Source organism: Rana temporaria, chromosome 5, assembly GCF_905171775.1.
Source record: "Rana temporaria chromosome 5, aRanTem1.1, whole genome shotgun sequence".
Taxonomy (NCBI): Eukaryota; Metazoa; Chordata; class Amphibia; order Anura; family Ranidae; genus Rana; species Rana temporaria.
The window spans coordinates 404,876,695-404,901,365 of record NC_053493.1 but is presented as its reverse complement, the minus strand read 5'-3'; the positions used below and the strand labels follow the sequence as shown (position 1 = coordinate 404,901,365).

Here is a 24,671-nt window from a genome sequence, read left to right as displayed (position 1 = left end):
TTCTTGTCAGGGAGAGGAGACCGAAGCTGTGTCCCTTGTATATAGGGACACAGATCGGTCACCTCCCACAGTTAGTTCCCTCCCCCCACAGTAAGAATCACTCCCAGGGTACACATTTAACCCCTTCCTCGTTCCCTAGCGTTAACCCCTTCCCTGCCGGTCACATTTATACAGTAATCATTGCATATTTATAGCACTGTTCACTGTATAAATGTGAATGGTCCCAAAAATGTGTCAAAAGTGTCCGATGTGTCCGCCATAATGTCGCAGTCCCAATAAAAATCACAGATCGATGCCATTAAAATGTCGCAGTCCCAATAAAAATCACAGATCGCTGCCAAAAATAATAATAAAAAAAAAAATGATCTCCCCTATTTTGTAGGCGTTATAACTTTTGCGCAAACCAGTCACTATACGCTTATTGCGATCTTTGCCAAAAATATGTAGAAGAATACGCCTAAACTGATAAAAAAAAATAAAAAAAAATTGGGGTATTTATTATAGCAAAAAGTAAAAAATATTGTGTTTTTTTTCAAAATTTACGCTCTTTTTTTGTTTATAGCACAAAAAATAAAAACCGCACAGGCAATCAAATACCACCAAAAGAAAGCTCTATTTGTGGGGAAAAAAGGACGTCAATTTTGTTTGGGAGCCACGTCGCACAACCGCGCAATTGTCAGTTAAAGCGACGCAGTGCCGGAAGCTGAAATTTCGCCTGGGCAGGAAGGGGGTATATGTGCCCAGTAAGCAAGTGGTTAAAGAGAATACTTCAAGCCTAAATGAAGAAGGGAGAAAATATATAAATATACTGGGCTTCTTCTGGATTTTAGTGTAATGAAAAGCCAGAGATGACTCCTGAAACCTAGCAAGCATTATTATAGCAGTGCTAATGGAAAATGTGATAGAAATCTTGCTGGCACAATACAAAATAATGCAACAGCCAGACTGCCTCATGGGAAATTTCCTTGAGGTTAAGTTCTTAAAGTTCTGTGCTTTCCAGACATTTGCAAAAAACATACCATAGCTCTGTAAGCAAGGAAGTTATATGCAAGTCAAAAATGTAATTAATTTGTTTTAATGACCATTATTAAAAATAAATAAAAATCCAGCTCACTGCCATACTTGTAGAACATAGCAAATAGACGAGGACACAGAAGTGATCCATTGCAAAGGTTTTCTTTTAAAATGAATATAATCAATTTAATTATGACCAGGCTGAGCATGTGATGTGACCCTCAACACTCCGCTGATCTTTTCAATTATGATGGAAAACAAAGAAGTAGTCAAGAAGTAACCCTAACCATAGACTGTGCAGTGAATTATATGAAAATTGCATAAAAGGATGAACCTGAAGGATGGCTCATGGTAGCCATAACGGCCCTATTTTAATGATTATTTCCTGAACTAAAAAGACTATGGGCCAGATCCACGAAGCAGTTACGCTGGCGTATCTATTGATACGCCGCGTAACTGCTAGGTTGCTCCGGCGTATCTTTGTTTTGTATCCACAAAACAAGATACGCCTTAAGCTGGGCTAGATCCAACTGGCGTACGTCTTAGTACGCCGTCGGATCTAAGGTGCATATTTACGCTGGTCGCTAGGTGGCGCTTCCGTCGATTTCCGCGTCAAGTATGCAAATTAGCTAGATACGCGAATCCAAAAACGTACGTCCGGCTGGCGCATTTTTTTATGTTGTTTCCGTAAGGCTTTTTCCGGCGTAAAGTACCCCTGCTATATGAGGCGTACTCAATGTTAAGTATGGACGTCGTTCCCGCGTCGAATTTTGAAAATGTTACGTCGTTTAGTTAAGTCGTTCGGGAATTGGGGTTTGCGTAGAATTATGTTCATGTCGAAAGCATTGGCTTGTTGCGGGTTAATTTGGAGCATGCGCACTAGGATACCCCCACGGACGGCGCATGCGCCATTAAAAAAAACGTCATTTACGTCGGGTCAAGACGTATTAACATAAAACACGCCCCCATCTCATCCATTTGAATTGCGCGCCCTTACGCCGACACAGTTACACTACGCCGCCGTAACTTACGGCGCAAATTCTTTCAGGATACAGGAAATACGCTGTAAGTTACGGCGGCGTAGTGTATCTGAGATACACTACGCCGGACATAAAGAAGCGCTGATGTACGTGGATCTGGCCCTATGCCCTTAATGGGAAAAGTGACAGATTGTCTTAAAAGAACGACCCCTAATATTTAATACTCAGTCTCACCACATTCCTCCACTACTGCATTCCTCCATTGAGGATGTGAGTCCAAACCCTGTGTAAGATCCATGATGGATGGTGTTGATGCTTATACAGGGTTTTTACTTATTACCTAATTTTAGATTGGAGCCCCTGCTTCACCTGCTGTTTGGATATTCATGTTTCTGGGAATCACACCCATGTTCTCCGTCTTCCCACAGGCCTCAACTTAGCTCCCGGCACAGACAATTATACTAGCCGATATGCTCCAGCCTATAAGTAAGTAATCTAGGAGATAGAAATCTTCATCTCCACATCATCGTTTCCCATTTTTGGGTTTCATGTTTACATTTTATGTGATATGCCCATGTCTTTTTGCAGATCAAATTTATCACACATCTGTCCCTGAAGAGTAGTATTATGCCACGAAATGTGTCAGGCTTATACAGATAAGCATTATGTGTGATGCCGCGTACACACGATCATTTTGTGGGTTAAAAAAAACAAAGTTTTTTAAAAATGTAATTTAAAACGATCATGTGTGGGCTTCAGAGCATTTTTCGGGTTCTGAAAAACGCCAAAAAAATTATCGAACATGCTCTATTTTTTCACGACGATTTAAACTATGTTGTTTTTCGGGTTGTAAAAAATTATCGTATGTGGGCATTAACAACGTGAAAAACCTGCGCATGCTCAGAAGCAAGTTATGAGATGGGAGCGCTCATTCTGGTAAAACTAACGTTCGTAATGGAGTAAGAACATTCATCACGCTGTAACAGACAGAAAAGCGTGAATCGTCTTTTACTAACACAGAATCAGCTAAAGCAGCCCAAAGGGTGGCGTCATCCGAATGGAATTTCCCCTTTACAGTCCTGTTGTAAGTGTTGTACATCACCGCGCTTTATAGAGCATTTTTTTCCCATGATCGTGTGTGGGCAACGTCGTTTTATTGATGAAGTTGAAAAAACTTTGTTTTTTCTAGAGGCTGAAAAAAATTATCGCGTGTACGCGGCATTACTTTCAGGACCAAACCATGGGTTTTAAAGATTACATCTCTTGGAGGATCACCTTTTTAACATGCCATTATAAGTCAATATTTACATGTTTATGGTTTGAAACATGCTTTTTACGTGTTTACTATATATGTATGTACTCAATGCTGCATGCTACTGATGTGTGTTTTTGACAATAAACACATCCATATTATATTGTTTTATTATTGAGCCAATATACTAAAGTTTCAGGTATTTTCCAAGGTACCCAATGGAATGGTAGTTGAGCATGTATTATCAGCAGGTGGGGGGTGGGGGATTGTTTTTTCAATGAATGGGCAAAGTGACAGAGCCTCTAAGGTTACACTAGAAGGCTTAAACAAGCCCTTCGAACCAACCTGTCACATAAGAAACAGAAGTGTCTCCAATGATGGACAAATGTTTCTCTTTGTAACCCTCCAAATATGCAATCACTTGTAAAAACATTAGTAATATCATTTAAAGACTAACTGCTGTGAGAAATGATATTTCAATCTTGTACTGGAGCTGCGGAGCTTATGCACATGCTGCTTTCGCCATCATAAATTCCAAGCATGGCTGCTGTAGCCATTACAAAAACTATTTATGGTGCCATGCTCTCATGATCATCTATCCAAAGTCAGGAAGAAGAAAATGAGCCACGTCTTCATTTTGGCCATGTGAGAGATGGTGGAGAAACAGCTACAGCGTTGTACTTAGAGTCCTTAAGAGGGGTAAGATCCAACCAGTGTCCATCAATAAATACAATATAAGTTGTGGGTAGGTTGACCCTTGACAAGTGGTGACAACCTTTAAATAAAAGCATCACGTTTAAAAAATAAGACCTTATTTCCTAAATACTAAAGCCCTAAATGTTATTTCCATAGGAATCTGGACATTGTGGAAGCACTTGCAAAACACAGAGAAAATTATCAAATGAGTGAGACTAGAGTAAGACACTGAACTAAGGAATTGCGATATTGAAAATAAATATTTATTGAGGCCTAAAACTATGTTTTGCACCAAGAAAATTAAATATGCTCCTTGATATAAAATGCTTGTTTCTATGTAGGTTGAAAAAGTTGAAGGATTTTTGAAGATGGATAATTAATTTGACATACAACTGTTAAAATGTACTTGGTCAACATTAACCAACTCTTGCACCCTCTTTCACAGTGTTTGATATTGACAATTAATCAGACTCTAATTTCATTGTAAGCATTTCTTTGTGACATTATTTGACCAAAAAGCAAATGGTATGTACAATTTGACACTATTACTTACCTTATTGCAATAATGTTGTTATATAAACAAACCATCGATGGAGAGTTCTACCACCTATGCAGGTCATAGAGAAAGGAGGCAGAGAGACCTCCAAAACAGTTCACCTCTGGCGAAGAAATGGTGGGGCAGTTGAGCTTACTAATACAATCAGTGGATTTGGCAGTATTCACAGATATTCAGTTAGTTTCCTTCCTAAGTACAAACGACTAATTATAAACCATGACTCAAACCTAATAATTGGCAACTTACCCCCAATGATACTTACAAATATTAAAAGTAACCTTTCACTTATGTACAAAACTCCCAACCAGCTAATAAATATTCATTATTAGAGTATTAACATAGTTGAGTAACAGCCCGTAAAAATATTTTAATGCCTTGAAAACGCATCACAAGAAAAGAACTGTGTTGTCCCTAAAGACAGACACCATGTGGCCAGCCCATACATGGATCAACATTCAGCCAATCCTTGCTGAACCAGCCAAATTTCAATCCATGTTTGGCTGGCTTAAGGGGATGTTTTACTAAAGACAAACAGGCTGTGCATTTTGCAACCATGTGTTTTCTGTCCTAAGGGTTAAAACAAATTTGCAATGTTTTTTGTACTCAAGGAATTCCATGATCTCAGACATGCGATACACATGGCTACTTCTTTCCATGTCATTCCATACACTCACACTATAGTTTTGAACAGCAGGAAGCAGGATCCAAGAGTTGGCACAGTCAAGACCTTTATACGACAAGCAACCAGGATCAAAAGGCTCCCCAAGTGCACAGAAAACAATACAAGCCACTTCTTCTAGACAATCATTTCTAAACTGTAGGAATTCAGATCTCATTGCTTGAGTGAGACTCACTCAGTTCAGAAATCCAGACAATCATGGTTGCCATATTGTATGTTTCTTTGTACACTGAGATTTTTTTTTTCTTCAATTTGCCAATTTACTTTTCTTAAGTCTCCAGCCCACCAAGTGCGTCCCAGAGGCAAATACGAACTTTCCAGGTCAGGAGTCAAATGGAGGTTGGTTTGGTGGTTGCAGAGAATTGAATTTAGAGCTTGAATAGTACACTATGAATGACTCGGCTTCAAAGGTTCCTGGGATGCTTTGGAGACTAAAGCTGGCCATACATGATTTTTTTTTTTGTTCAACCAGTGGGTTGAGAAAAAAATAGCGGATTCTCCCATTCACATATGAGATGTGTAGGGGAATTCTTCCTGCTGTGGTTTAGTATTCTGACAGCGAGTAGCCTTCCGTACCATCAAAATACAATGATCAGCATTGCTGGCAATACCAAGAGGCACTGATCATTTTGAAAAGCCCAACAGTCTGGTTGTATACAAGTCAATTAATAGCTTGATATGTGTACAACAAGCCCGCTAATACATCGATCAAAATTCAGCCAGCTGAACCAGCCAAATTGAAATCCATGTATGGCCGGCCTAAGAGGATGTTTTACTAAAGGCAACATGACTGTGCACTTTGGAACAGAATTTTCCCCAAAGTTTATCAAATATGGTGGCATTTCATTTTGCAAAGAATACCCAATTACATGCAAGAAAAAAATAAACATTATTTCCCCTCTACTGGTCCCCCTTTACCCCTTACTCTTATATTCCCCACCAACACCTTTGGTGCCACCCACCCTTTCCTTTTCCCCTTTAAAGAAAAAATGTATTCGGTTTGCATAATGCTTTGGCACTGTTCCTGGGAAACCAGGACTGAGAGCCACACCCTACAAGGGACACACTGCTTAGGCATAGTCTGCTGAATTACAAGGGCTCGATACCCGCCGATAGGGATTGAGATTGAGTTTGATTTACCCGTAAGGTGGTCTTACTTTTTTCCTCATTTAATGGTATACATGTGTCCTATAAAACTAACCACCTTCCTGGTTTGGAGGTTACCCCCATTATTCAGGTTAAATTGCAGGATGTAACTGTTGTGGAGTCTTTGGACCACAGTCTCCTGCTCTCTCATAACACTGTAAAGGAACCTTACCGGTTATCTCCTTAATGTACGTAGACCTTTTTGACAAGTTATAACTTTTGCCTATTATTATATGATGTTGGTTGACATTTGTAATGCCATACTATTTTGTACAATTTGCTTACCTTAAATAAAATTCCCTAACTTCTGGTGAAAATTCTCTTGCAAAGTAAAAAGCCTGTTTGCCTTTAGTAAATCAACTCCTAAGTAGACTACAAAAATTTACAAAAAAGTATGAAGGCCCTATTTAGATGCCTGTTTGTAGATCCTTTTGTCAGGGTAATTGACAGATAACAAACAAACTTCTAAAAAATGTTATCATTTGTTGTCCATTTGAACTTTAAAAAGTCTCAAACCTCTAAAATGTGGAATTTCCAACTCAGAAGTCCCATTAAAGTCAATGAAAATCAAAAATGGATCAACAATAAATGCAAAAATGTGCAGAATGTCTCCTGAAAGCCCTGCCTGACAAGATGATGGGGGTCATAAAACAGCCTGATACACCAAGTTTAAAAATTCTACCAGTGATACTAAGATAAAAACTGAGGCCTCGTACACACGACCGAGGAACTCGACGTAAATGAAACATTGTTTTCCTCGACGAGTTCCTTGTTAGGCTTGTGGAGAAACTTGACAAGCTTTCTTTGCGTACACACTGTCAAGACCAAACCTCGTCGTTCTCAAACGCGGTGACGTACAACACATACGACGGCAGGGGTAGTTTGATTCCACTGGCACAACCCTTGGGGTTGCTTTTGCTAATCTCATGTTACTGCGTGTTAAGTAAAAGTTTGGAAAGAGACAATTTTCACTTTTCAGTCTGTTACAGCGTGACAAATGTGCTATCTCCATTACGAACGCTACTTTTACCGAAGGTGCGCTCCCGTCTCATAAATGCGCGGGTTTCTTAGCATACACACGATTGTGTTTCTCGTCGAAAACCAGCCCGGTGAGGAACACGACGAGGAAATGGAGACTCCCGTCGAGGTAAAAGAGAACTTGTTCTCTTTTTTTCTCGTCGAGTTCCTCGACAGTTTTCTCAATGAAAAACATACACACGACCGTTTTCCTCTGCAAAAAAGCTCTGCCACCAAGTTTCTTGATGGATTCTGTCGAGGAAAACGGTCGTGTGTACGATGGCCTCAGAGTTAGTAGCACTGACAGTGAAGCTAAGGGTGCCCAGGGAAAATGCAAGAGCAACCTTTAGAACAGCCTTTGGTCTCTTTCTTCAGGAAGCTTCATATTCAGCAATTCATATTCAAAATTCAGCATTCATTTGGATGACTTAAACTTATAATTTGTCCATAAGCACATTAATGGACAGCTATTGCGAAAAAAAAAAAAAAAAAAACACTTACCAAAATGTTTTAATGTTCATTGTTTTCCGTCCTGTTCTTCAGCAAGTGTTTTACCTGCTTCCTGGCAAGAAAAGATATTGATTACAAAATACATTAAAACATCATAACACACCTTAATTAAATCAGTTGTAAAATAAGACTTCTGAAACTAAAGGACAGTACAGAATTAAAAGCGTTAGCTCATAACTTTAAATTCTGTTGATTACTAAGGTTTAGGGACAAAATGACTGTCAAACAGCTAGTTATGAAATTTTACAGATTATTTTTTTTAAATAGAACACCGAGGCTTTTTAAGTGATTAATGAAAAATTAATGTTTAACATGAAAATTTAGGGGTCTTAAATAAAAAAAAAAAAAAAAGAAAAAGCAAATGAAAATGAAAAAATAAAAAAGTAACTAGTTTGAATTCCACCTGTTTTTATCGGTTATATATTAAAGAGAAATTAATGAATATTAAAATTTTATTGGATTTATTTACCTTTGCAAACGAAGATCGTTTTAAGGGTTACGCATCCTCTGCCACGGATGAAAGCGACCTCAATTAGTCAAGTCAGAGAGTCTTTTAAGCTTTGTGCTATTTGTTCCCATCATGGTTCGAAGTTCTCAATTAGGAACCAAAATTCTTTTAAATTCCAAAGTTGCACTAGTGAAAAAATGCTCAACAAAATCAAAACTAGTCACATTTTTTCCAGAAAACTCAGACTCTAATTTAAAACCATTTTAAATACATTATTTTTTTTTCCCGCATAGTTTTAATGTGGCCGTTAAGCAAACCCATACCATTTGAGTCCTTTAGACAAGCATTTAAATCCTACCATCATATAGTCAAAGTATATTTAGTTTTTATACCAAATTTTAAGACAAACCATAGAGTGTTTGTCAACCATTTATAGATATCAGCTTTAGATTTTGTTTTCGGTTTACCGCTATTTATAAGTTTTTTTTAGGACAGTTCATAAATTACTATTTCACACACACTTTTTCTTTCAAAAGTTTATTAGTATTAAGCAACAGTAAATTTTGCTCAACACTACAGTACATTTCAAGACTTATTACAAAAAGATACGACATTATTTGCAATTGTGATTTTTTCGTTTGTTTTTTTCATTTATGCAGATTTACAAGAAAAAAGTAACAAACTGTTAAAATAAAGCGGCATTAATGTTTCTCAGGAAATCCTTTAAAATAAAAATAAAGGTTACGCTTATATTAAAGAATGGATTAACATGTTTAGTCAATCTAACTGGTTTAACACTAGTTATAGTTAATTCATCCTTTTGACCACCTATTTTCAAATACAGACTAGATAACAAGGTTGGTTTACAATGTTTTTTGTTCATTTGTTGTTTTTTTTTTTTTTTCAATGATAAAAAGAAAACATTGGTTTAGTTTCAGTCCATCCATTCAGGTTTAGAACGGTTTTAATAAAAAGGGAATGAGCTTTCGTAGAAAAAATTACTTTGAACAGTAAACAGGGCTGGAGAAGGTTTAATTCACGTCAGACTGTACAATCAGTATCTTGCATATGGTTGATCTCTGAAGGCTCCTTTTGTGGCTCTTGAAGAAACGACCTTATGTCTGTTGTTTGACCAATCTTCTTGCCCTGGTGAACACAATTAATTGTTTTACCAATTTCGCGTTGGAGTTAAACAACTTTACGTTAAAAATATTAGTTTTTAATATAAAAAGAAACAAAAACCCCAATATGGGAAAAATAATAGTCTCTCCTCTAAGACTTTTGGTGGCAGCGGAAGGAAGCTAGGTATGACGAGAAATAGATAGACTAAAGTAGGCACTGTATGTCAAGCACTTAAAGCGGAACTTTACTCTCTCAATCAGCATGAACTATCTTTAAGCCGATAGTGTTAAGCTGGATACACACTATATAATTTTCTGTAGATTTTTTTCCTTCAGATTTACCAAAACCATACAATATAAGGTCAAACCTTGAAGCGGAAGTAAACACATCCAAAAAAAAAAATGTTTTGTTTCCGGCACGTGCTGGAAATGTAACACTCCCATTGGTTGTGCTCTCAACCAAACTGTCAAACCATCCAATGGCTGGTGTCATAACTGATCACATGTGCATCATGGCAGTAGATTAAACAGAGGCCAAGATGGCAGCTTCCTTGGCTGAAAACGATAGGAGGGTTTATTTAAACTTTTACCCTTTACATCAATCTCATTAAACCATGCCTTTATTGAGATGGCTTTGTACTCAGGAGACTGTCATGTTGGAACATAAAAGGGCCTTCCCCAAAATGTTACCACAAGTTTGAATCTGCACAATTGTCTAAAATATTGTTGTATGCTGTAGCATCAACAGTACTCTTAAATATCAAGAATATGTGAGGAGAACAATGTATGCAATATAACACAGCATATCTCACAATACCTAACCATTTAATTAAAAAACATGCTGCAGCAAATATAAATTAAAAATGCAGAGCGCTCTGACAGGCATCAAAAATTTGCAGACTCCGTTTGTCCAAAAAAAGATGGCAGCTTCCTTGGCTGAAAATGATAGGGGGGTTTACTTACACTTTAAGAATTTCAATTTGTTTGCAATCAGGCAGGGCCCTGCACTATGTGGTTTTGGTCAATCTAAAGGAAATCAGACAACAAAAGTTGTATAGTGTGTATGGGGTCTTAGTAAATAGAAAGGAAGGTATATTATATTTACTTGTTTTAATCTTTTAGTTGCTTCATGGGTTTCTGGCCTAGGCCAAAATGATGTCATACATCCCAGAAATCTTCATGGGATTTTTTTTTCTTTTATCTGGGGGAGCAGAGGAGGGGCTTTCTCAGCCAAGCATGCCCAGATTCCATCAAGTAAATGTTACAGGAGTCATCTGCCCTTACCCAAGATGGCCATGGCTAGAAATGTTAGGGGGTGCTCATTTAAAACAAAATAAAGCACAGAGACATGGAAGGAAAGCTGAATTTTCTTTCAATGTTAAAAGTTAATAAATAGAACTTTCTGTTTGTGGTGCTTAGATACAGTTAGATACAGTTAAGTTCTGCTTTAAGATACGGGCTAAATTCTTCTAATAAGAGACTCAACAGAAAAAAATGCTACAGTGCCTTAACATCAAATGAATATATTTTACTTTTTTTTTATATATTTAGTAACTGATTTAATGTATTATGGACTTGGCACTTTAACCACAATCTTTCATACAAGAAAACTCTGAGGTTTTTTTTATTAAAAGAAAATAATAATAATAATAACACTGACTTTAATTACATCTTATTTCATATGAAACCTGTAAGCTGCTTAAGGCTGAAACCTTGAAACTCTATTTCCAATGCACCACCAACTCTTAAAACCTAGGGACCTCTCATATTATCTCAAATTATGGCATTTCCCGGGATTGAGAATTGACCTTGACCCTCCTTCTTTCTTTGTGTTCCTACTGGCTTATACAGCTGCCCATCATATTGATGGGTCAATAGGAAGAGGTAGAGCAGAGAGGGCACTACAACCATTAGTAAGATGTTGACATTTGCATAACAGTGTGCCACAGGCTTTGATGACAAAGAGGTTCTTGAGATGGTCTTCAAAAGCAACAACAAGCATCACATGTGCCTGTATTTGATTACTACATATTTTACACGTTTTCAGATATGACAGGTTTACTTAATGCAGCATACAACAGTTGGAAGCCAAATTTAAGAGAAGGGATAATAGGACGTAAGTAGAATAAAGACACCCGTTTGAATTAGAGGAGATTAACACAGGCACAAGACACAAGATAGGTCCTCCGGCCCAAACTATTAGTAAAAACAGAAAACTGGATATACTCAGCTCACATATTTGTGTATACATAGAAATGTAAGCTTGTTAGTTTAGGATATTCATCAGATTCATTCTCATGGTCTCTCCCATTGAAGGGTTTCACCAGAACAAAAGACAACAACACCTATTCTGGTAACATTTGTTAAAGTTTGGATCTTTGCTTAATTTCGAGAAATGACCAGGCTGGAAAGTGAAGGAAAATTTCCTTAGTGCAGGCAAGGATTCTAAGCTTTTTCCAGTCTTTGAGAATATGGTTAGGCTTATAGTTCTCATCACTGCATGGTGAATGAAATTCAGCTAAAAAAGTGTAGAGCAGTAGCTAGCAATGCGGTAATTTCATGCTACCGAGCACAAAAAATTTAAGGCTGACTGAACCCATAACATGGCCATCTTGCCATGCAAGCAGATCTCTCATAGATACTGACAAAAGATCGGAGATCTGCACAAAGATTGTTTTACAGGTACACCACACTTTAGAGTTATTTAACCAGATTCCAGTCACGTTACACTTCTTTTATGGAGATATTCATAATACCCTTAATAATTGTAGCTTTTCCAAGTCATTTGGACTGGTAGTCTTCTAGGGTGAGGGACATTGAGTGTGTGGCCTTTTTGCTATGTTGATTAGAGTCAATTTATCACTAGATATCCGGGTTATGAAGAAGAGGTTCAACATAAGTGCCTTTGCTTTAAGGGATGTTATGCACTAATTGAAATGTACTAATTGGAATTAGCCAGGCATGGAAGATATTCATCTACTTAGATGTGTTTGATTAGGCACAAAAAAAGACAAGCTGGGTGGATGACAAATACTTTGGCTCATCCAAGCTACAATGGGAACCATCAAACGGGAGCTTTATACATATACCAAAAGTGCAAATGCAGCCAAACTTTCTTTTTAGATTTGGATGGAGTGGAGAGGAATTGGAACACAAGTCATGTTTTACTGCTGTCTGTAACCCCATTAAGGATATTCTCTATTTGCCTTGGTGACAACTATCTAAGAGGGGATTACCCCCACTTTGGGGACATGTTACTGTTGTGACTATGGGACAGGAAGTGATGGGAAATCTCCCCATAAGAAGAGAAAAAGTCTGGGGGAATCCATAAACTTGCTTAATCTCTATGGGTACCGTTTAAAGTAACATGATAAAATGTATTTAGAAGGAAACTATCTCCAAATGTCTTTAATACCTAGCTGTGTTGAAAGCATGCTCATGAAGCAACTGCCTTAACCACTTGATAGATAAAATATAATTACAAGCCTGTTCACAGCTTACAGTCATGTCAAATTGCACAAAAGTCATAAAAAATACAAAAAAGCTAGAAATTAAAAAATATATAGCAGGTATATGCTTTAATAATATATATATATATATATATATATATATATATATATATATATATATATATATATATATTATGTAGACCTAAGATACTGCCGTCTATCAAATATAACATATCATGTTAAATCATCACCTGGCAGCTTTTTAAATGATACATTAAATAATAAAAGACTCACCATATGAGTCATATGATTCCTCACCTCCATGTCCATATTCATAATAATCTCCAGTGCTGCAAGAAAATAAAAATGGAATTCAGACAAGGTCCTAGCAACAGTCATGTTTTAGAGGTTTGGTCATGTCAAAAAGATGACATATTTTTAGTGTATGTACTTTTATTTTTCGAGCCAGAGGAACAATACAGTCCCAAAAGCTTTAGACCAAATTCTTACATCCGATATCTGGCATGTACACTATATGGACAAAGTTTGTGGACAACTGACTATCATACCTACTATACGGCCAAGAGTTTTTGGACTCCCTCCAAAAAAATTCAGGTGTTTCCATTTAAGAGTACTGTTGATGCTAGAGCATACAACAATATTTTAGACAATTGTGCAGATCCAAACTTGTGGTAACATTTTGGGGAAGGCCCTTTTATGTTCCAACATGACAGTCTTCTGTGTACAAAGCCATCTCAATAAAGGCATGGTTTAATGAGATTGATGTAAAGGGTAAAAGTTTAAATAAACCCTCCTTCAGCCAAGGAAGCTGCCATCTTGGCCTCGGTTTAATCTACAACTGCCATGCTGCACATGTGATCAGTTATGACACCAGCCATTGGATGGTTTGACAGTTTGGTTGAGAGCACAACCAATGGCAGTGTTACATTTCCGGCATGTGCCAGAAATGAAACGGTTGTATGGATGGGTTAAATTCCACTTTAAAGAGCTTGCATGGACCCCTACTTTAACCCTACTGAATATCTTTGGGATATGGTTATATCTTGAGTACTTGATCTTACAAATGTTCTTTCACCTGAATGGACATAATTCACCACAGTCATACTCTAAAAACTTGTAGACTGTCTTCCCAGAAAGGAGAGTGGTCATTAAAAATGCAAAAAGGGGGGTTAACTCCATATTAACGTCTACTGTTTTGGAATGGTGTGTTGGTCAGGTGTCTACAAGCTTTTGCCCAGATATTGCATTCAATACATTTTTCTGCTCCCAGCTCTATGACCCAGCCTTGGGTGTTAATTTTTCCTTATCAACCCTTTACATTCTTACTATTTGTATATGTTTCAAGGCCTCAAAGCCCAACTAAACTTTAGTTGAAATCAGCTAGATGCATTTCAGTAACAAAGGCGGTTAAAAATCTTAAATTTTATTTTCTTTAGAAAGAAGCCACTCTTTTGAAGTAGAAAAATCTGTCCCCTGTCAACATGCTGCAATGAAGGACCTTGCTTTCTGTGAAGAAGCAGTGGTCCCTCTACAGAGATCCAACACACCCCCCGGCTAAGTCAGAGCTAGAGCGCTCCAGTGAGCAGGGACCAGATAGATTGACTAACTGTAGTGCAAAAGCTCTGACTCAGCAAGGGATTGTTGGACCTCTGCCAATTCAAATTGACAGTTTTATTGGGATTTAAAAGTACCATATATACTCGAGTATAAGCCGACCCGAATATAAGCCGAGGCACCTAATCTTACCACAAAAAAATGGGAAAACTTATTGACTCACTTTGCCTCACTGTGTCCATGTGCATGCCTCACTGTGCCCATGCCTCACTGTGTCCATGTGCATGCCTCACTGTGTCCATGCCTCACTGTGCCCATGCCTCGACTGCCGTTTAAAATGGGAGTCTATGGAAGGGGAGCCCGGCTTTGAAAAATCTGTGCTCCCCCGCCGTAGGTCCTCCGGACAACAAACTTTTGCACACTTGTAGAGGAAGAGTTTGGGGTCCATGAGACCTACAGCTAGCCGGTACCGGATCCCCAAAGTGCGGGAGATCAGACGCAAAAAGGTGACTCGAGTATAAGCCAAGGGGGGCATTTTCAGCACAAAAAATTGTGCTGAAAAACTCGGCTTATACTCGAGTATATACGGTAACTGCAAAAAATGTAATTAAAGTCCAACTCTGTGAAACTTAAAAATTCCTACTTGCAGTCTGGATGTGCTTGCACTACAAGCGTTAACTGCTTGTTTAGGTCTAGGGGTATGGAAAATAAAAATTACTTATCTGATCCTACACTCCTTTGTGCTGTTAAACCGGTCCCTGCAGAGTTCCCCACTCTATAGTCCAGCTGTCTAAGGTCTTGATGTCGTCAAGGCGCATGCATGGCCCAAAGCCACGCGATGATGCAGAGGGACATTCCACCACCGCTAAGGAGCAGAGGATCAAGTAAATAACATGCTTTTACTCTCCCCTGCACCTAAAGGAGCAGTCAACCCTTGCAGAGTGGGTGCAGCCCCACTGCAAGGATTCATTTTCTGATATCCTGTAGTTGGTTTTTAACCACTTAAGGACCGCCTCCTGCACATTTATGTCGGCAGAATGGCACGGCTTGGCACAAGCACGTACAGGTACGTCCTCTTTAAGTGCCCAGCCGTGGGTCGCGGACCCGCGGATCCGATCGCCGCTGGAGTCCCGCGATCAGTCCCCGGAGCTGAAGAACGGGGAGAGCTGTGTGTAAACACAGCTTCCCCGTTCTTCACTGTGGCGCCGTCATCGATCGTGTGTTCCCTTTTATAGGGAAACACAATCGATGACAACGCACCTACAGCCACACCCCCCCCACAGTTAGAAGCACAAAGGAGGACACACATAACCCCTTCAGCGCCCCCTTGTGGTTAACTCCCAAACCGCAATTGTCATTTTCACAATAAACAATGCATTTTTAATGCATTTTTTGCTGTGAAAATGACAATGGTCCCAAAAATGTGTCAAAATTGTCCAAAGTGTCCGCCATAATGTCGCAGTCACGAAAAAAATCGCTGATCGCCGCCATTAGTAGTAAAAAATAAATAAATAATAAAAATGCAATAGAACTATCCCCTATTTTGTAAAAGCTATAAATTTTGCGCAAACCAATCGATAAACGCTTATTGCGATTATTTTACCAAAAATAGGTAGAAGAATACGTATCGGCCTAAACTGAGGGAAAAAAATGTTTTATATATTTTTGGGGGATATTTATTATAGCAAAAGGTAAAAAATATTGCATTTTTTTCAAAATTGTCGCTCTATTTTTGTTTATAGCGCAAAAAATAAAAACCGCAGAGGTGATGAAATACCATCAAAAGAAAGCTCTATTTGTGGGAAAAAAAGGACGCATATTTTGTTTGGGAGCCACATCGCACGACCGCGCAATTGTCTGTTAAAGCGACGCAGTGCCGAACCACAAAAACTGGCCATGTCCTTTACTTGCCTAAAGGTCCGGGTCTTAAGTGGTTAATAAATCAACAGAATATAAAAAATAGTTTTAATGAATTTTTGGATAAGTAGTTTGCCATTGCCAACAGTTATATTACAAGCCATGACAATAACGACGCTTCATTACAAAAGAGAAAGAACCTGGCATCATGACATTCTACACTCTTTAGAAATACCAAAACACAAACATCATTATCACCGAGATGATCAGAGTAACTGCTGGCCCATTTTGTTGCGTACAACCTCGTAGTGTATAACCTACATCTGCTTACAGGACTTCAGCCCTGACAGGTTAACATGGCAGCATCTGTCAAGTCTTAGAATTGCCCATTATAAGTGTCTCTGTAGCCATTTCACTGCCATTAAGCAGATGGCAATGCTAAATCCAAATGATGTACTGCAGCTCTCCGATGGGCCTCACATTTTTATAGTCATTTTTCAAGCCATTGGGCATTAATCTTTCAGAGAACATAAACCGATTAATAGACAAACATTTCTGTTGTGTTACATTGGTCCATACGGTCTTCACAAATTGGATGTGTATCAGAAGATGGCCGTATGCTGAACTTTGTGGGTAATGTCTAGAATAGAGTGATTTACAGCATCCTAAAAGCTGTCTAATGTGTTTCACTGAATTGTTTACCGAAATCCAAAAGCTACTGGCCTTTAAAGATTCTATGCCAACAACAAAGTCAGCTTAATATGCTCAATGTAGGTATTGATTTTGAAGACTATGAAAGCTACCAGAATTACCTGAATTAGTCTTCATTTCAATCCCTATGTGTCTCTGGGGGCCTTCAATGGATCCAACACACAAGCTGCACATGGGGGACTTGACTTCTTTCAAAGATAATGATTAGCTCCAGGAAAGCAGCTAAATATGGCACAACCATAAGCCCATCCCCACATGCCAAGGTCCTAGGAGTAGTCCTGGACTCTGAACTCTCCTTCAAGCCCCACGTCCAATCACTGTCCAAATCTTGCCGTCTCAACCTCCGCAACATCTCCAAAATACGCCCCTTTCTAACCAATGACACTACAAAGCTCTTAATTCACTCCCTGGTCATCTCTCGCCTCGATTACTGCAACTCCCTACTCATTGGCTCACCGCTGCATACTCTATCCCCCCTTCAGTCCATCATGAATGCTGCTGCCAGACTCATCCACCTTACCAACCACTCTGTCTCTGCTGCTCCTCTCTGTCAATCCCTCCACTGGCCTCCGCTCGCCCAACAAATTAAATTCAAAATACTTACTACTACCTACAAAGCCATCCACAACCCTGCGCCCAGCTACATTACTGACCTAGTCTCTAAATACCAACCTAATCGTTCTCTTCGTTCTTCTCAAGACCTCCTGCTCTCTAGCTCTCTCATCACCTCCTCTCATGCTCATCTCCAGGACTTTTCCAGAGCCTCTCCAAGCCTATGGAACTCCTTACCCCAATCTGTCCATCTATCTCCTTCTCTATTAGCTTTTAGAGGATCCCTGAAAACCCTCCTTTTCAGAGAAGCCTATCCTTCCCACACCTAACAACTGTACTATAATTGTGTCCATCTTTTCACCCCCATATCTACTACCCTTTGTTCCACTTGACCCTCCCTTCTAGATTGTAAGCTCTAATGAGCAGGGCCCTCTGATCCCTCCTGTATTGAATTGTATTGTAACTGTACTGTCTTCCCTGATGTTGTAAAGTGCTGCGCAAACTGTTGGCGCTATATAAATTATGTATAATAATAATAATAATAATAATAATAATAATAATATATAGAGGTGTTGCATATATAAGGCCCTTTAAGTTAACAAAATATGGTGGCTGTACCCAGGGCTTTTTTTCTGGGGGAACTTGGGGGAACTCAGTTCCACCACCTCTGGATCAGACCCTTTGGTGCCTGCTCAACACAATCACTTGTAAACACAGAAGTCTGGTTTCTGTGTTTACAAGTGACAGCTCTGCACTCTGTGTGTAACCCCCTAAACTCTGCATTCTGTATGTAATGCAATCCTGGTATTTAATACTCATTTAAGACCCTTCTACTGTTTGTGAAATCTGAACGGGGTAGTGGTTGAGTTCCTGCACCTATTTTCTGAGAAAAAAAGCTCTGGCTGTACCAAAAGTATTGCAAACGTTCTGAGTATTAACAGGTTGTTCAAATTTCACATGTTGGGAGAGTAATGCCACGTACACACGCTTGGAATTTCCAACAACAAATGTTCGATGGGAACTTGTTGTTGGAAATTCCGACCGTATGTAGGCTCCATCGGACATTTGCTGTCGGAATTTCCGACAACAAAAATTTGAGAGCTGGTTCTCAAACTTTTTCTCAAACTTGTTGTCGGAAATTCCGAGTGTGTGTACATAATTCCGACGCACATAATTACACGCATGCTCAGAATCAAGCAGAAGAGCCGCGCTGGCTATTGAACTTAATTCTTCTCAGCTCGTCGTACGTGTTGTACGTCACCGCGTTCTTGATGTTTGCAATTTCTGACAACATTTGTGTGACAATGTGTATGCAACACAAGTTTGAGCCAACATCCATCGGAAAAAATTGTTGTCGGAATGTCCGATCATGTGTACACGGAATAACTCTTCCATAGTAACGCTTCTACTTTACTCTACTCTACTTTACTCCATAAGTAAATAATGGATTCTAAGCAGAAGCAACATGCCATCATTGAGTTCTTGGCAACGGAGGGGTGCAGGCTGTCCAACATACACAGAAGGCTACTGAATGTTTATGGAAAGGACACCATAGACAAGAGAAACACCTTTTCAATGGCGTCTCTTGCCAATGGTGTCATCTCTGTAAGCATTCTGTAGCCTTCTGTGGGTGTCGGAAAGCCTGCACCCCTCCTTCATCAAGAACTCAATGATAGCACAATTCTTCTGTTTCAAATCCATTATTTACCTGCACTTATAAAAAGAAGAAAAAGAGGTACTATGGTGGAAGAATTAATTTTAATGACCTATGGAAGTTAATAAAAAAAAGCTATGCCCACCTTTACATTACTTTTGGTACAGCTTGTGTATTTTTAGATCTGTCAATCCAGTCCATTTATACAGCTCTGACACACAGCACAGTCTTGTCTATCAGATTAGAGAGCCTGATCCTTTCCTCCTGAGGTTTCAGGCCCCGTACACACGACCAAGTTTCTCGGCAGAATTCAGCCAGAAACTCGATCGGAGCTGGATTCTGCCGAGAAACCCGGTCGTGTGTACACTTTTGGCCGAGGAAACCGACGAGGATCTCGTCGGGCCAAATAGAGAACATGTTCTCTATTTCCTCGTTAGTCAATGAGGAAACTTGGCTCGCCGAGATCCTCGGCGGCTTCACAAGGAACTCGATGAGCAAAACGATGTGTTTTGCTCGTCGAGTTTCTCGGACGTGTGTACGGGGCCTCAGAGTTACTTACAGGTCCCTTCCCACTCCCACCCTTTGGCTGCACAATGAAAGTAGAACAACAACACTGATGGGCTCATCTATCTGTCACCCTGCTCTAGCCACTCCTATCAGCATGCTCCTTGCAGAGAGGCACTTTGAACTACTAATTATACCACCCGCTCTTAGAGTTCTGCTGTCCAGGAGCTGCAAGAATTTGATACTAAGTACAATTGAGTTTAAAAATTGCATTTAAAAATGTATTAATGATTGGACATTGTGGGCCAGATCCACGAAGAAGTTACGTCGGCATATCTATTGATATGCCGCGTAACTTCTAGGATGCTCCGGCGTATCTTTGTTTTGTATCCACAAAACAAGATACGCCTGAAGCTGGGCTAGAGCCGACTGACGTACATCTTAGTACGCCGTCGGATCTAAGGTGCATATTTACGCTGGCCGCTAGGTGGCGCTTCCGTTGATTTTCCGCGTCGAGTATGCAAATTAGCTAGATACGCCAATCCACAAACGTACGTCCGGCCGGTGCATTTTTTTTACGTCGTTTACGTAAGGCTTTTTTCGGCGTAACGTTACCCCTGCTATGAGGCGTACGCAATGTTAAGTATGGACGTCAGGCCAGCGTCGAATTTTCCGTCGTTTGTGTAAAACGTTCGCGAATAGGGCTTTGTGTAAATTACGCAAGCGCCGTTCCAAAAATATGTCATTTACATGTGGTCAAATAGAATTAACATAAAATACGCCCACGTCTTTATCATTTGAATTCCGCGTCCTTACGCCGGCAGATTTATGTTGCTTTTTGAATACAGCACTTGCCTCTTAAAGTTGCAGCGGCTTAGCGTTACTACGATACGCTATGACTGCCTAAAATTACGCCGCGCTACGTGGATCTGGCCCTGTGTCTTTCATATCTACCGGGAGTTCATCTTTAAAGTGTATGTATTGCCAGTTTTTTTTACTTTAACCACTTCCCATTCGGGCCAATTCTGGCACTTCGCTCCTACATGTAAAAATCATAATTTTTGTTCGAAAAAAATGGATCAGAACCCCCAAACATTATATATATATTTTTAGCATAGACCCTAGGGAATACAATGGTGGTCATTGCAACTTTGTATGTCATGCGGTATTTGCGCAGTGATTTTTCAAAACTTTTTTTGGGAAAGAAAACTGTTTCATGAATTTCAAAAAAAAAAACGAAGTTAGGCCAATTTGTTTGCATAATGTGAAAGATGATGTTACGCTGAGTAAATAGATATCAAACATGTCAAGCTTTAAAATTGCGCACATTCGTCCCATAAAGTGGTTCTTGGCTTTTCCCTGCAGCTGGTTTCCATTTCTGTTCCCAATATTTGTGTTTGTTGCGTATATCCCCATGTTCATGTTGTTATATATCATCAATGTGCAATACATTTTGAATACTTTTTTACTATCAAACTGTTTGTGGCCCAGTTCAAAGTCCCAATCTGAGGAATTCGTGTTCTGACTGAGGTCCATCTAGATCCAGCGATATTGAATGAGAGACTCGGCTGTCTCTGACTCCCCTCCTCATTGGCTGAGGGAGCAGCATGGCGCCATTGGCTCCTGCTGCTGTCAATCAAAGTCAGTGAGCCAATGAGGAGAGAAAGGGGGCTGAGCCAGGCGGCAGCTTTGTGTCTGAATGGACACAGGGAGCTGTGGCTCTGCTCGGATGCTCCCATAGCAATGGTTTGCTGTGGGGGCACTCAACAGGAGGGAGAAGCTAGGAGCGCCATAGAGGGACCTGAGAAGAGGAGGTTCTGGGGTGCTCTGTGCAAAACCACTACACAGAGCAGGTAAGTATAACATGTTTGGTATTTTTAATGAAAAATAAAAATAAAACGTTATTATCACTCTAAAGGTGAAGTTAGCCTTTAAGACCATCTATAAAAAAGGGGTGGGAGGGTTGGGACTTTGAATGAGAAGCGTTTTAAGCAGTATGCTATTAAATATATATATATATATATATATATATATATATATATATATATATATATATATATATATATATATATATATATATATGGAATATAAAAAATGTTTCCATAATGGCCAGGCTCAAAATTACCAACCAAAAAAGCACTAAACCAAATTAATCTGTCTAGCTGTATGCATTAAAAACAGAGGTTTAGTTGCATGTATTTGCATGAATTTTGAGCCTGGCCATTATGGAAACATTTTTTATATTCCATATATATATTAAATCGCATACTGCTAAAAACACATCTCATTCAAAGTCCCAACCCCCCCCCCTTTTTTATAGATTTACAGGGATGGAGGCCTGTGGTAGTTTTTATCATATGCCTCATCTAAAGTTCCAACCCTATCCCCCCTTTTTTCAACACTATCCAGGGATGGAGATGCGTTTCAGGAGTGGAATAAAGTGCCTCCACAGATCTACCACCGACAGTTAATTATGCATTGTCATTTTTTGACTAGCTGACCCAGGTTGATGTGGTCCGCCTTTAGTTTGGTGGTATTTTGGTTTGTTAGGCATGTTTGGTTCCACTCTTGCATTATTTTTGTTTTTCCAGTGCTCTTTTTTGCTAGACCAAGTATAGGTAGGGGCGGGTTTAGGTGATCACCTGCCCCCTATCTATTGATTAGCACACCTGTGCTCCTTTTTAGGAGACTTTAAAATTCATAGTTAGGAACTGCAGTACACAGAGTGCCTTGACGTTGGCCTGCAGCTTACACAGGTATTTGCAAATACATGCAACTAAACCTCTGTTTTTAATGCATACAGCTAGACAGATTAATTTGGTTTAGTGCTTTTTTGATTGGTAATTTTGAGCCTGGCTATTATGGAAAAAAAATATATTCCATATATATATATATATATATATATATATATATATATATATATATATATATATATATATATATATATATATATATAAAATTGCATACTGCTAAAAACACATCTCATTCAAAGTCCCAACCCTCCCCCCCTTTTTTTTATAGATTTACAGGGATGGAGGCCTGTGGTAGTTTTTATCATATGCCTCATCTAAAGTCCCAACCCTATCCCCCCTTTTTTCAAGCCTTTAAGACCATCAATGTCACAGTAATGGATTTAGACAGGTGTACAGCAACCTGCCAGGTAAAGCATACCAATTGAATGAGAAGATCCCATTTCCATTTTGCTATGCATAGGGTCAAAAACAAATATGGTATTTACAAATCAAACGGAAGTTCCAAAAACATAAGCTCCCATAACAACATCTTTATATTAATCGCATGCATTCTGTCTTACTAAAGCCATTTTAATAAAAAAAGAAAAAAAAAAAAAGAAGAAGATTCTGTTTTCTTAAGGTGGGAAATTTGTTGCTTGAGTGAATGCCACACGTAATTGCTTCTATAAGTCCCCAGAGCACATGGCCTATAAGGGAAAGTGCACGGGAAGCAGCTTTGAATCTGCTCTCATTACACTAATGAATCTGTGCACTAGCAATGAAATAGTTTTAAATAATAAGGGTGAGCAGCTGATGCGCCTTACCTCTGAACTTGAGAAGTGTAGCTGTCATCGTAAGACTCGTAACTTTGTTCGTCATATGCCGTTCCATATCCATCATCGTATTCCTGAAATAAGAAAACAATATTTAAATGATTGAAGCTTTAAATACTTCCCCTCTCACCTCTCTATGTCCCCTATTGACCAGGGCAGGTTTTACACATCTGCCATGAAACTATAACTTTGTCATTACTCATAGTGTGATGGACTTGAAACTAAAATGAAAATGTTATGTTATTAATTAGAACTATAAAAGTGTTTTTCGGTTTATATTTCTTTAATTTCGGTTAATATTTCCATATTTCCTTTTGTATATGCATATGTATGTATGAGAATGATCAATACTGCTTATTTTCCTTGATAAAGATTTTGTCAGATATCAGGAATGAAATGAAGAGATAGGTGTTTTAAAGTTATAAGTACATCTTGGAACTTAAGGTTGAATATACAAAGGACATGTTATTAAGAGCAGATGTCATCCCACTCTCCACTCTAAGCTCTCACTCCCAAGCCTTTCCTGGACGCTTCATTTTGGAGAAGCAATTGTGGACTTTTCAAAGGAAGCTAACCCTTCCCCCATCATCCTGTCTTTACAGACCCCAAAAGGAATTTATGTCTCAGGACTGTTATGCTAAATCTACTCTCTACTCTCTACTTCGTGTAAACCTCTGATTGGACTAGGGCAGCATGCCCAAACATGGACCTCCATTTCTTACCCCTGTGTATGGAATGTATAATGTGAACCTATCAGATGTGCTTGTGTGTGTGATGTCATATTGTTTATAAAAGACCAATAAATAGGTTTGGCCTTCCTGTTGTTGGAATCGAGCCAGAGGTGAGCATGTGAATCTTTCTTTCTCCATAAAATTGCATTGTCTCACTTTATAATTTGAATCAGCCGCAGAAATGGATAGCCCTGAGTTTATCAGGAAATTGATTAATGAGTCCACATCAATAGCTCCCAACTGTCCCTGATTTCGAGGGACTGTCCCTGATTTGGAGCAATGTCCCTCTTCCCCCCTCATTTGTCCCTCATTTTGGTCTGATCTATAGAGTTGTATATAAAATGCACTTTTTATCTTTCAAAAGGTGTTTCCCAGAGCTAAACTTTTCATCCAAATTCTAAATTGCCGCATCTGTACATTTTAAAAGCCAATATAAAGCAATAGTAGTGGTAAAAAAAAAGTCCTTGTGGATTTAACCACTTCAATACCAGGCACTTATACACCTTCCTGCCCAAGCCAATGTTCAGCTCTCAGCGCTGTCGCAATTTGAATGACAAATGCGCGGTCATGTTACTCTGTACCCAACACATTTTTTATCATTTTGTTCCCACACATAGAGCTTTCTTTTGGTAGTATTTGATCACCTTTGCGGTT

General features: G+C 39.1%; 1 protein-coding gene across 4 annotated transcripts in view; it reads right to left on the bottom strand.

The window, feature by feature from the left end:
• KHDRBS3 (KH RNA binding domain containing, signal transduction associated 3) overlaps nucleotides 1-24,671 on the bottom strand; it is a 207,764-nt gene that overhangs the window by 33,523 nt on the left and 149,570 nt on the right. Inside the window, exons 8-11 of one of the 4 annotated variants that reach the window (XM_040355003.1) lie at nucleotides 23,278-23,360; nucleotides 13,187-13,218; nucleotides 8,320-9,444; nucleotides 7,842-7,902 (exon numbers count right to left, since the gene is read on the bottom strand). In XM_040355003.1, the coding sequence (XP_040210937.1) occupies nucleotides 9,353-9,444; nucleotides 13,187-13,218; nucleotides 23,278-23,360 (207 nt within the window). In that variant the 3' untranslated portion in view covers nucleotides 7,842-7,902; nucleotides 8,320-9,352. Of the gene's footprint in view, nucleotides 1-7,841; nucleotides 7,903-8,319; nucleotides 9,445-13,162; nucleotides 13,219-23,277; nucleotides 23,361-24,671 lie in introns of all 4 variants that reach the window. The other 3 variants (XM_040355002.1, XM_040355001.1, XM_040355004.1) reach the window with 3 other exon arrangements.